General features: G+C 42.8%; 1 protein-coding gene across 3 annotated transcripts in view; it reads right to left on the reverse strand.

Annotated features, from left to right (window-relative positions):
* Positions 1 to 1,956: 1,956 nt before the first annotated feature.
* The window catches only part of slc39a14 (solute carrier family 39 member 14), a 35,066-nt gene continuing 23,241 nt past the window's right edge, over positions 1,957 to 13,781 (reverse strand). For all 3 annotated transcript variants that reach the window (XM_063195167.1, XM_063195165.1, XM_063195166.1), the window contains exons 8-10: positions 10,813 to 11,059; positions 6,497 to 6,681; positions 1,957 to 6,107 (exon numbers count right to left, since the gene is read on the reverse strand). In XM_063195167.1, the coding sequence (XP_063051237.1) occupies positions 5,952 to 6,107; positions 6,497 to 6,681; positions 10,813 to 11,059 (588 nt within the window). In that variant the 3' untranslated portion in view covers positions 1,957 to 5,951. The remainder of the gene's footprint in view (positions 6,108 to 6,496; positions 6,682 to 10,812; positions 11,060 to 13,781) is intronic.

Below are 13,781 nucleotides of genomic sequence, written 5' to 3' on the forward strand. Positions count from 1 at the left end.
CACATGGTGGCAGTAGCGGCAGGTTTTTGTGAAGGTGAACTGTCTAATAGTTTACACAATCAGTGGTGCATGGCCTGCACATTTGAAATACACTTGCTGAACTGATTTAGAAAGGTAACAGCACAACTGGCACTTAGATATGACCAATTGAATTTTACAGAAAACCTTTCATTTTCTAGTTTTGTTCTGCACTGCAGGAAGTCAAAGTCAGAGTTTACTAGATCAAGATTTACAGTATTGGGGGGGGGGCAGTCTGTTTCCTGTGCTTTGTCTTCTGAAACAGACATTGAAGGCCTAGTATTATCCACCTACGCAAGGACAGTAGCTAAACACTATTATCTCCTGGGACATGGCTTTAGTGTCTCTCATTGTATTTTCTAGAGGTACATTTAAATATTTATTTTAAAAAAAGATCTAATGGGGCAGAACTTAACCTACATCACAAAGTGGTCTACTCAATCTGTGTTCCATGGTAGTGCTTTATCTATGAATCATTGCATTGCATATTCGGCTATTTTATTTGGTCCTCATACCTAGAATTATGCAAGACTCCACCACACCCCCCACATGCACACTGCATTCCACTTTGCTTTACATTTAACGTGCACTTTTATCAGTTACTTCAGATTCAGCACACATCACTACACAGGCATCAATGTACAGGACCTTGCATCTGATGAGCCATGTGTGGTCTTTTAATAAGAGAAATTTGCTGCTTTCAAAGATTGAGACGAAAAGGCCTGAGCGCAGAGCCTATGTTATAACCTTACTGTCACCAAAATTGTAATGGCTGTCTTAATCTCTTACTTACGGCTCTCTGTACTGTCATAGCAATGTTGTTGTGATGTAGTTGAGTATTTTCAGCAAATAGTGAATAGGCCCGCTGGCGACCCCATCTGCAGTAAGAGGCTACGATGCTCTGATACTAAACCAGGTCAATGACAGCATAAGGGTGGCATGCTGCCTTGTCCAGGAACTAGAACTACAGTATTCAGCATCGCAGCATGAAGATCCCGCTCATCCAGATGCTAGGTCTGTCAGATCCTGAAGAAGGGTGCACTATATGCATTCATTGATTCATCTTCATTTGAATGTAGTTCAATTTATAGCAGACCTGACTCTTTTGACCTGAATCTCCTGTTCTTTTTTCTGAGGGGACCAGAGATGTGTTTCTTTCTTTAAACAACAAAATATAAAACCAGAAACAAGCGTATAATCAAAGCCTCACAGTACACACAGGGCTGTACATGATTGCATGTAATGTTCAGCATTATACAAGAGCTGAAGGAAACCACAGACCCCAAAGAGGAGTGTGCCGTCCTCTGTTCTTTTGCAAGCCTCGCTGTGAAAAAACGGCAGTGAACGTTGGTTTCTCTTTCACAATATAAGCATGTTTTAAAGGGATTTAAACAGCCTGTATTGGGTGTGCTTATGATGGACATCTGACGTGGTGCTCAGTTGACAATCTGCAACTTCATTCTCTACAGTGTCAGCCTGATGCTATAGAGCAGGGGTGTCAAACTCGGGACCGGGGGCCAAATCTGGCCCATTGAGTCATTTATTTGGCCCGCGAGATCATTTCAAATGTGTATAACAGTTGGCCCACATAGACCATTAATATAGTGTAATAATTCTTCAACATGAAATTTGTGTCTCACAGGAATATGAGTAGATCCAGGCCAGTGAAACCGCTCACATTCATATGCAAAAGAATATGTGAAGGCACATTTGATCTATAATGAAAAGAAGTTAGTGGAATTTAAATATTAAGCGTGTGCATTCACTTCTCTTTTTAAATAAATCTTGGGTTTGGACGGAGACTTTGCTCCAGATTTTAATTTTGGCCCTTGGTCAATTTGAGTTCGACACCCCTGCTGTAGAGTATGAAGTTGCTTTGCATAATTTTAAAATCGCTCTTAGTGCACAGCAAATAAAAGAGCCGAAGACAGGTTTTAATTTACAAATATTTGTCTTTTTTATTTCACAAATAATAGTAGATCAGCATATTCCCTCCTACTATCTCAAAAAAATGAGACATTTTGTTTAAAAGCCTGCCAGTTTTAAAATCAATGGTGTGAAAGCATTGTCGGGATCGACATTTAACTTCTCCACTGACTGCTGAAGACAGACCGTTATAATAACTCATTGGACAAACTTGATCATAGGAGACTGGAATGAATGAAAAACACCTGAGACAAACACTCTCCAAACACACCCAGAAACACTGCATGGTTGCAACAATGGGTTCGTTTGTGATGAAGCAGTGATGCTTTTGCGAGGCAATTCTAACCAGAATGCATCAAACTGGCAGAGTGCATAGCAAAAGCATCACTGCTTCATCACAAACAAACCCAAATGACACGACTGGCCACTCTCAATGTGTGCATGTTACACAGTAACCTGCCTCACTTGAAATCAGACCGTTTTGTTCGGTTTTGATCAAACGAATGTGCAAAGCCAAAAAGATACAGATTATTTCTCTACAGATGGAAGGGTGGAATTCAAACCAGCAACTAACAGTACAAGTTTTCTGATTAAGTCATTGGATGACTTTTTGATTTACGTAAAAGTGACCCTTTTTTGTACAGTATATATATTGTGTAATAGAGTGAATTTCATTGTCAGTTATTCATGGTCATACATGAAATCAAAGAAAAAAACAAACAAACACATTGTTATATTATATGCATGACAAAGTGTTGCAGCGACTACGGTCATCGCAAATGGGATTCATTACTGATGGAGTCCTTTTTACCATTATATTTCCACCACAATTAAAAGATTTTGAGCAGTGGAAACCATAAAGGCGTGTACGCTATTTTCAGGTAATTCCTGTTGTGTTTGATCACTGGTAAATATGCTACTGTCTTTAAAACAAATTCAATGGCATTCGGCTTTCAAACACACAACAGAAACAGAAACAGAATTTACTTCCAACAGTCATTCATCCAGATAGTCATTCTAAAAATAAAGGACAATATATAAGAAAAATGCCTCTCAACTGTTCTGTTTAAAGATCACACATAATAAACAAAGGAAAAAAACTACGAACCGGAAAACAAAAGCAAAAAAACAAACAAAAAAATCAAATCAAATCAGTGCATAGCAGTTCATTAAGGTGGTACACAACAGCACACTCCACAAATGCATGTAACAGTACGATGTGTGTCAGTCTAGACTACAGGACCAGAAGCCCACTGTTTGCACACGGTCTCATTCTCCAGTACCACACAGTCTAAATGTCTATTTGACATTCCATGATGTACTGGCACTAATCTCTCATTCATTTTTTAAAATACAAGACAAAAAAAGGGGAAATTAATTGTATATGGTTCGAAGAGTAGTAGAGTAACAGAAACACATGGTGTTTCTTCTTGGGCCTATTTTTTTTTTAAAGTAGAATCATTTACTAGAACTTTCAGTGGTCCAAAGAAACCATTTTGTGAATGTATAGAGCCTGAATGTGTAGGGTCTTCACTGTTTTCTGCGACTTTGCAACATATTTTAAAAGCCTTAGTCAACCGTGAGCAAATAGTCACAACAACCAGAGCAGGTGTCAATGTAAAAGTAAGCCCCAAATGACGTTTGATTAGCTACTCAGGGGACAGGTCAGCATGTTCCCACACTGCCAGACATGATTCTGAAAAAGACATAGCAAACGGAAGGCACAGCAGCCCACGCCACTTCAGCAGTTGTGTCTATATGAGCACCAGTCACAATAACACTGCATGTTTGAAATGAGGTCCAGGTGTCCCCCTCACCATCCCACAACCACAAACTGGTGAGGTGTGTTTCAGGCAGGCAGGGTCAGACTGGCTAAGAGCATTTTCAGCAGGACAATTACAGTTAGCCATCTGCACATTTACAAGGGAATTTTAAAAAGTATCCATAAAAGGTGAAGTGATCACCGAGGGTCAGCATAGTCTGATTTTCACAGTATAGTCAAAACTGATAGTATGACTTTTAAACTTTTAAGAATAAATGTATCTGTATGTATAACAAGGCTAACAATAAGCAGGAAGTCTATGAGTGTATGATATAGAAGTATTGGTAATAGTGTTAGTAGTAATAGTCATGCTACAGTCAGTCTATTGGGTCTGCCTGATACACACATTACAATTGTTCTAAATGATGGATGGCTAGGCTATTTGAGAAAAGAAAAGGAAACAAATCTGGCAAATGGCTTTGTTGTCCCTCTTAAAAAAAAAAAAGGTTCAACATGTGAGCAAAAAAGGGAGACACTATAAACTTCTCACACACACATGGTGATAAACCAGCACCTTTTCGACTAGAAATCTCACCCAACCCTACTCGAAACTTTGACTTTGACTTTTACACAAACGACACAACAGCATAAATACATTTCAAAAAGACTAAATGTTTGGTTATGTTGAGAGCAGCACTTTATCAACAAAAAAAAGTCTCAACCTGGGACATATGTGCCTGAACTCAACAGGCATCACACAGAACGTCTACATGGAGACATGGAATTGACACTGAGGTAAAAAAAAAGAAAAGAAAAGAAAGGAAAGCGGGGAAACATTGAGAAAATAAAATAATGGAACTGTATATAAAACCATACTGCTGATACAGGCTCATATTTGGTCTTGAGGATTCACAACCAGTTGCTGCCTACTTGTGTGTAGAAAAATAAAACTTCACTATGTTTTTGCATGCAAAGACCTTTTGTAGCAATTTTAGGGGTTGGAGTACGCACTGCGTAAGTAGACAATTACATTTAAATAGCGACATAGAAATGGTGCCAAAACTATGATTGGCAAGCTCGTGTAGACATGGGGAATGGTCTCAAATCAACCAATACCCCTTTACCGGAAATATCAAGCCCAACTCTTTTAGACACGAGGCTTACAGTAACTTACTCCTCTGCCTGTTACTCCTGTCTACCACAAATCTACTTTGATTCTAGTGGGAGAGAGAGAGAGAGAGAGAGAGAGAGAGAGAGAGAGAGAGAGAGAGAGAGAGAGAGAGAGAGAGAGAGAGAGAGAAAGGGGAATTGCACCAAGTAAAATGAGTTTGAATCAAGGAGAAGCTGCTTTTTTTGCAATAATGTTGTACTCCATTGGGAAGAAATCACAAAGTCATTGAGCTCTCACTGCTCCGTTAGATGAGAACTGACGCTAGGACACACTGATCCTCAGTCCCGACAAGTTTCCACCTAAAATACAGTGTGGTCAAGGATATCAGCCCCGTCATCTCATTTCTGCAACAGTATGACAGATGAGGCCAGATGAGACTCTCAGACGGCAGAGGCGGCAAGGCAAATGTTCGGAAAGGCGAGAAGATGAGACGAGGCGAGACGAGATGAGATGAGAAGGAGCTTAACCTTGGGCATAGTGTGTGTGCGCACATCGCAGAGGAGGTACGGCGCAGTACGTATGACTTAAGTACTTCTGCATAATTCTTTCACCATTGTTACAAAGTTCTAAGGTCCCTTCAGAACAAGCCAGGAGTATCTCCAACCACTGTGGAGGCAGAGGCAGAGAGAAAGAGAGAGAGAGAGGCAGAGAGAGAGAGGCAGAGAGAGAGAGAGAGAGAGAGAGAGAGAGAGAGAGAGAGAGAGAGAGAGAGAGAGAGAGTCCTGGCTCTAACTCCTAAGGGACTGAGATGAAGAGGACTGATCATCCATGAACTTCCTTGGAGCCCTTTCGGAGAGGTTACCGGGGTCAGTTCATAAAGGGGATGGGGAGGGAGTTATTTGGGGAGATGAGGTGAGGTGAGATTGGCTTCTTCACCCTATCCAAAGACTTAGGCTGTAAAAATCAACTCGTCTGGACTTTTTTTAAATGTGCTAAAAGTAGTAGTTGCTTGCAGCTGGACACTTTGGATATTGACCTGGATGAATGAGACTTCTTCACTCAGGTTTGGAGTAGATAAGGGGGGAGGATGGATAGTGTGTGGTGTGTGGGTGGGTGGGTGGTTGGGGCGTGGTGCTAGCCGGCGAGCTGGATCTGGCCAGAGTACATGGTGAGGAGCAGCATGATAGCGAAGCCGGTCAGCAGGCCGGCGTTCTGGATGGCGAAGGTGAGGAAGCGCCCGCTGCCCCCGGCCTCCTCCTCCTCGCGACTCACCTCGTTCATCTCCGGGAACTAGGAAAGGAAAAATGGAGAGAGAGAGGGAGATGGATGAGAGGCAGAACTGAGAATATAGTAGGCTTCAGGGAAAGATGTATCAGGTCACAAGTTATCACCACGGTTGTCGGTGTGCTCTGACTGTTTCGTCAAAGAGCCAAGGCTCTTTAATATGTCAGTCAGTGCCCCGGGTTTGATACTCCAGAGGCCTGTACCGGGTGGATGCAGTGACGAATTAAGCTAATGCTATTTGGTAGTACTTAGTAGTAGTACTAACCCCTGGGGACCCGGGTTCGAGACCGGCCCCCATCTCTCCTTCCCCACTCTCTTGTAGTCATAACCATCACTTTCCAACCAATAAAGGCCCTAAGACTACATTGTGCCATTACCTGGCGGCGTCTACTCACCATGTCGGCCAGTGCGATGTAGAGGAACATGCCGCCGGCCAGGGCGAAGATCCAGTTGGGGGAGAAGCGGCTGCCGGCCAGGATCCCGAAGCCCATGCCCAGGTAGCAGCAGCACGCCGACAGGAAGTTGAAGAAGAGCGCCTGCTGGATGCTCATGCCCGCGTTCAGCAGGATCACAAAGTCGCCTGCAGACGTTGGGGAGACAAAGATCGACAATGAGAAGAATCTGTGCTGAAAGTTGACAACTGGGAGGGCTGTTGTGGCACAGTGCGTTGACACACGGTTACATGCCTTGGCCATGGGGATCCACTGGATCATTTCTCAACCTACCCCGCTCTCTCTCTCTCTCCCACTCACTTCCTGTCTCTTCTTTGGAGTTAAATACACTCAAGCATTTCCTCCAGGTGATGATGGATTTGATCCATCATTCATCTTGTCTGTGATGGTGCAGAAATATTGAAATCTGAGCAAACAAGCACGGTGCTCATGCACACTGAACAGTGACATTGCATTCTGGTTAGAAATTTGCCATGTGCGCATGCATACATCTAATCGGACTCTCTACACACATTCACTTGTTTAGAAATGAATCTGACTTTCACGAGAGTGGAAGGAGTGCATGGAGTTAGGCCTGTCACGATAACAAATTTTGCTGGACGATAAATTGGCCAAGAAATGATTGCGCTAAACGATAATATTGTCTTCTCTGTCATTTTTAAAAAATATAATGACAATGGGATAGAAATGCAAATACACCGACCCTTTCTAATTTTGAAAGCATCGCAGCAGGGGGTGCTAGATAGAGGGGTAGATAGAGAGATAGAGAAGGAGACAGACTGAAAATTAAAAGTACACCAACGTTTAAGCATCATTGCGCTGAGTGAAATGTGCCTATCAATATTCAGTCTAAAAGAGAGTGACGAAGAAAACAAAGAAGCATGCAATAAATTATTGTGGCAAATTGTTATCATGCTTGTAAAAACTTATTGTACGATATTTTGACTTATTGAATATTGTGTCAGCCCTACATGGAGTTTGACAAAATGCAGCCAGATGGCGCAAGTCAGGTTAGCATCACCCAACAATCAGCTTGGTTTTGATTGTTTCTGCTCCCAATGATATGATCCACAATTATTATAGTTGAACTGTCTACTCCACTATCCATCAATGGTAACTATCTATGAATAAATAAATTGAGAACTGTAATACAAATGTACTGTAATTTTTTTAAAGAAAAGATTGCCCAAAATCATCAATGCATAAGAGCTGCTTTTTTAGCAGTGCTTGCTTACAGCCCCCGTGTCTCTGTCTCAGTCTGCGAGTCTGTAAGTCTTTCATTATTCTGTGACTATTACAGGCTACCGTGCCTGAGTCAAAACCTAAAATAGCAGGGGACAAGAGCTCCCGGAGAAGGTACTGCTCACTCTCCAATTACTTTGGAGGACATTCTTACTGCAAGAAAAACAATCCATACTTTAGTACAAGTCAGATGTCGCATGCAGATTCAAAATGGAGTTTGCTTGTCGCCATTGTTCTTCTCTGTGTCTGTCATGACCTAAGATTAAGTAATAAATCCATGTGGTGCATGGTGAAACACTTTCTTAAAAAGCCCACACACAAGCATTGCATCCAAGTGGCTGTGGTACAACACTTTAATCTGAAACAGACACACAGCCTCCCCTTCTGTGGTCATTGTTTCATTTAGGGCAGGGTGTCAAACATACGGCCCGCGGGCCGCATCCGGCCCGCCAGAGGGTTCCATCCGGAACCGCCAGAGGGACCCAATGGTCCCTCTGTTACACTGTATATATGTAATAAAGTGCACATCACACTTCTATTATAAATAGTGAATTTGTACTGTAACAGGCATTTGATAAAGCTCATATATTATAGACCTCATATATAGAGATAAAATGTTAATACTTCTTATTCGTATTGTATTTGTATTGGTTCCTTTTAAGCTCAAACTGGAAACGGGATGTTAGAATGCGTGAAAATGCAGGAAATTACATATAAGAAATACAAAATTTTCTGGGGGAAAACCCCCATACCCCCTGCCAAAATGAACTGTCCCATATTTAATTAATTGACGGTTGCCAATGAATGAATGAAGTCAAGGAAATTTTGCATAGGATTATCAGTATTGCATTGCTTTGTACATATTCAACACACTTAAAACGTGATAGTACTGAACACTAATCCTCTGCTTTACGTTTTTTTTTTTTTCGCGATGATGTTAGTAATGCGGCCCACTTGAGGTCCACATGGGTTGTATGCGGCCCCCGGACCAAAATGAGTTGGACACCCCTGATTTAGGGGCACTGAATACTGAATCACTCATCTCTCCATCACACACACGAGGGGATTTAGTATTGCCACTGGGGCCCACAGGCACTCTCGTGGTGACCTCTATATAATTAGTTCATGAGGGGATCTCTTCACATAGTATGGTGTGAGTGTGTGAGTGAGAGTGTGAATGAGTGAGAGAGAGAGAGAGAGAGAGAGAGAGAGAGAGAGAGAGAGAGAGAGAGAGTGAGAGAGAGAGACATTCATTCATTGTGCGTTACACTGAGCCACACATCTTCCCTCTCTCTCAAACACACATAGTTGTGGTCTACCCTCTCCCATCTAGACAAACCAGTCAAGTGGCAAACAGTTTTCTGATGGGGACTTGGTCTATTACTGTAGGGTATACTAGGAAGTTGGTTCAGTAGTAAACCAGGTTAATTTAACCTTGTGGTAGAGGTAAACAATCTTAATACAAGAGCCTGGACCCTAGCCTGATAAACCAGACTAAATGTTGATGTCTAATTTAGTCTGGCCTCGATTCACAATACATTCGAAGATTGTTGATGAGAACAACCTTCCCTCAAAACCCTGCCCGCTTTGATTCAAAACACATATTTGTGTTGTAATTGGTTTGCCAGATTCATGGCATTCTGGCTTCATTCAATCATTATGCGAGGCCAGACCCACCTGTAGACAAAACATTTGCCGTCCAGCGGGTGGCGCTGGTTCACCAGGCTACCTGGACCCCTCAATTTCTTAACTAAATGATGTCTGTAGGTGTATACCATTAGCAGGTTTACCACTCCTTGTTGGTTAACTAAAGCCGGGCTCAAACTACACGACTATCGGCCCGATTCTCGGCTGAAAACCCCTCTTACGACAATCGGTGGAACGTTACCTCCCAGGACCATCGCAAGCGATTGTTGGGAAAGATTTCCTCGTTGTGTGATACGCTCCAAGATAGAACTTTGGCAGCTCAAAGAGTCGTCGTTCGCAAATCGTAGAAATCAAACTGTCTTTGATATTTGCAACTGAAAATAGAATGTCGGGCATTGTCTCGGTGGTTGCAAGCAGGGATAACATTGACAGTTGCGATTCTCCTCTAGTGTGCGGTGCACCCCGACATCAAAATCGGACACACAATCGGGAGTCGTGTAGTTTGAGCCTGGCTTAAGCCGGCTTTATCACTTAACCATGTTTTTAGCATAACCACCTGCTCTGTGCATGATCACCCATCCTGAGACACAAAATGTCAGCAACCCTGTCCAATCACAACGCAAGTCTTTCCCCACCCATTTGGGGGCAGGCTTGGCTGAACAACAGCACGGCTGCGCGACGGCGGAGTTAGCAGAATGGCTAAGAGCTAGGGCTAACAAACAGCAGTCATTTGATTGGTTATAATGTTGGCCAAGGCACCACAGAGTTAGGTGGACCCAGGTTCGAGTAATCACTGCAAAAACCAAAAAAAATAAAATCCTTTTTTTTGGTTCTTTAAGTTTAAAAAAAACACATCTAGTCAATCTTAATTTAAGAAAAAATGTACCTAATAACTAGTACTTTTGAACAAGAACTTTTACCAAAGAGGTTGGATATATAATAAGAGGAATCGAAACACGCCCACTCAATGCAAAAGCGTGTGCTCAAAATTTTGTCTACTAAGGGGGCGTTGTCCCTCCTTCTTCTCTTTTCGTGGTGTTTGCACAAGACGTGCGCTACCGCCATCTACAGCGCTAAGGGGACTCCATTTATTCTCTACCTCAAGACTCCAAAGGTCTCCTAATCGAAGGTCTCCTAAAGGGGCGCTCATCCGACGTAAAGTCGATACCGGAAAATAACCCGCCTGCTTCATCTCACTCTCATATACGATTCTCTGCTTTTACACTATTTTGACATTTACCAGTGTGGCATGTAATTTTTTCTTGGTTGTCCAGCTGTCTCCCTCCCCTACTCCCTTTTTTGCCGAAAGACCAAAAAGCCCACAGGGGAAAAAAATATATATCTTTTTAAAAATGATGTATTGATCTTACCGAGCTCATGGGGGAACTCCTCACAGAGGATGGCCACGGAGGTGCTGATGCCCTGGAAGATGGAGGAGGAAAAGGAGGCGCCGATGGCCAGGCCGTCGATGAAGTTGTGCAGGCCGTCGCTCAGCGTGATCATCCAGGCCAGCGTGCCGATGTCCGAGTAGGCCGTGCCCTTCAGCCAGTAGCAGCCCCCACGCCCGTGTCCCGCGCCACCGCCCCCACCACCACCTCCTCCTGTGCTCTGGGCGTCCTTCAGGGCAGAGACAGGAGACACAAGGGGAGGTATAGTAAGGTCAAAGAGTTTATAAGGGTCAAATCTTTCTCTAAGCCATTAGGTAGGCACTTCTTACCAACCATCTCAAAAACATTCATATAGGGTACAAACCCTGGGTGTCCTTTAACCCATTGACGCCTACGGCACCTGTAAAAAGGGGTGCTGAATGCCTGAACCCTTTTTAAGAAAAGCTGCCCTCAGCCTATAAAAACCTAAATATCTCAGCTTCTGAAGCACATAAAAATATGCCCTAAGTTGCATTTAAACGCTAAGACCCCCATCTTTCATTAGAATTTGTTCATTCATCTCAAACAAACAGAGATTTTTAATAAAGTTGTCTCAAATCTCATGAGCCTGAATGTTGCGTAACGCAGCTCCAGGCGCCAGGGCCAATGTTGCGCAACGCAACATCAGGCATCAATGGGTTAAAGTAAAAGACACAGGTCATCGTCAAGGAGTCAAAGGTCAAACCTAGGTACGTCTCATAAGTTATAACCCAATTTAAAAAAGTAGATGTAATTTAATGATGTACTCTGGTATGACCTTTACTATAGATAGGGGTAAAATAAGGTCAAGGGTTAGGGGTCAAATCTCTCAGTAGGCACCATTATATAGACCCCATTTCTATTCCATTTGAAAAACTAGAATGAATACTATATATAACTTTTTGAAAAGGCATGAAATCACCAAAGAACATCCTGAACTCTCAAACTGTGTTTTCCCCCTTCATTTTAATGAGAGAAACTGTATTAGATTTATTAAAAACATGTCACATCTTTTAATTTTAATTTACAACATAGAAAAAATAAACTGAATAAACTTAACTAAATTATGTGCCGTGCAATTCAGCAGTACACCCTTGGTTGCTAGCAAAACTGTTTCAAGTGTGTGGTGGTGAACTAGTAGTAGCAGCAGATGCTGGCGGGATAAGCATGACGGGGGTGGGGGAGAGATCACCACCCTAAGCTCCTCTGATGGTAAGCCCACAACTCCCAAACTGCTTGGCCTGCATCATCCCCTCAACAGCTCTCAGACCTGCACTACGAATACCTCTTTTCCACTGCCGCTTTTCTGGTAGGCCTACAGCTCCACATAGTGTGATTCGGCCACCACTTTTTGCTTTTCGAATAGGCGCGCCACACCTCAATCGTAAAGCAAAAAGTGTCGGCCGAGTCGCGCTGTGTCGAGCTGTCGGCCTACCAGAAAACCGGCAGTGAAAAAGAGGCATTATAGTGCTCACCAGAAGTTGGTACACCCCGTTTGAAAAGGAACATTTTTAAACAATATTTCAATAAAGGTAAACAATATACCTTTAACCATTATACATTTTTTGGAAATATCTTTTGTATTTACTGAATTATTACTCCATTACTCATATAGTCATTTATGCCAAGCACTGCAGCTACAGCCTTGCCCTGAAGAAGGCCATTTGGATGAATGTGTTATCAATTTTAAAGTGTTGGTCTTAACTAATAAAAATATCTTTATACTACATACAGGAGTGGCTCGGACCTCCTAGTATTAAAATACTCCTTCCTCTCCTAAACAATATCCGCTCTGTTCTACACTAGCGCGACAAGGATCTAGACCATTTCTAAATGTTCCTCAAAGAGATGCTGTGATCATCATTGAGGGTTGTGGGCGTGTTCTGAATGGTCATGACAAGAAGCCTGGCTCTTTGCTGTAGCGGCCAGAGTCCCAATTTGGTACCCCAGAAAGTCCTGTTTGAGTCTCGGCGGGGAAACTCTACTTCCCCTTCGCTGCACTCAACTTCAAGTATTAGTTTGGTGTCATCACCATCAGAGTCCAACTATAATCTTTGACATACTTAGAAACACCAGCACAATACCGAGGTAAGCTAGCAGGCTACGTGACAGTCAGCTCGTGAAGCTCTGTTACTAAGTCACAAATACAACCAGTCAATCTCTAACCAACACAAATCCAAACACTTTAGATACTAAGTATGTCATACAGGTAGCTAAAGAGTACCTAGGGAAATGTGTGTACGTGCTCGTTGTCCAATCTTATGTCCAATTATACAAAACTGAAAGGGGAAAGAATACCACAAACAAAAGAGATCACCACCCTCATCTCCTGCTGAGGGAAAAGCAGGGGAGCATCTCCATGTTTGATTGGGGTCAAACAGGGGTTTCGCTATATTCATTAGCCTATTTATTTATTCATTCATACATCAAATCCCGTCTGCACCTTCCTGGGCATGGTGCCAGGACGCCATCTGCTGAGTGCCAGGTCTGACTGGCGCCCTCGCCACGCCTGCAGTGTCTGGACGTAGCGTTGCTTATTTTACCACGCGTGACCCCGATGAACTCGCTGACCTCTACCTTGTCGTCACGTTTTGAGTTTTTAAAAAAAAAAACCTCAAGCAACCCAAACTTTTTGCTCTAATTTTTGACATCAATACATCAGATAAGATGTATCACATCACAATACAACTGGCTGGTGTGTTCAGGCCCCAAGCTTGAACTTCCGGGAACTGGAAAGTTGGTTCGTGGCAGGAATCGAAAAATATGTGTATGACAGCAAGTTCATCCAGGTAACTAAATGGTCTCATACGGAAAAGTTCAGAGCCAAATATGAACGCGGGTGGTTCGCAGGTAAGCATTTTAGTTCAAAACGCAACTGGTGCGGGAGTGGGCACCCGCACCATTCTGGTCGGCCTGAAAACAGTATCTGTGAT

This window comes from Engraulis encrasicolus, chromosome 3 (assembly GCF_034702125.1).
Source record: "Engraulis encrasicolus isolate BLACKSEA-1 chromosome 3, IST_EnEncr_1.0, whole genome shotgun sequence".
NCBI classification, from domain to species: domain Eukaryota; kingdom Metazoa; phylum Chordata; class Actinopteri; order Clupeiformes; family Engraulidae; genus Engraulis; species Engraulis encrasicolus.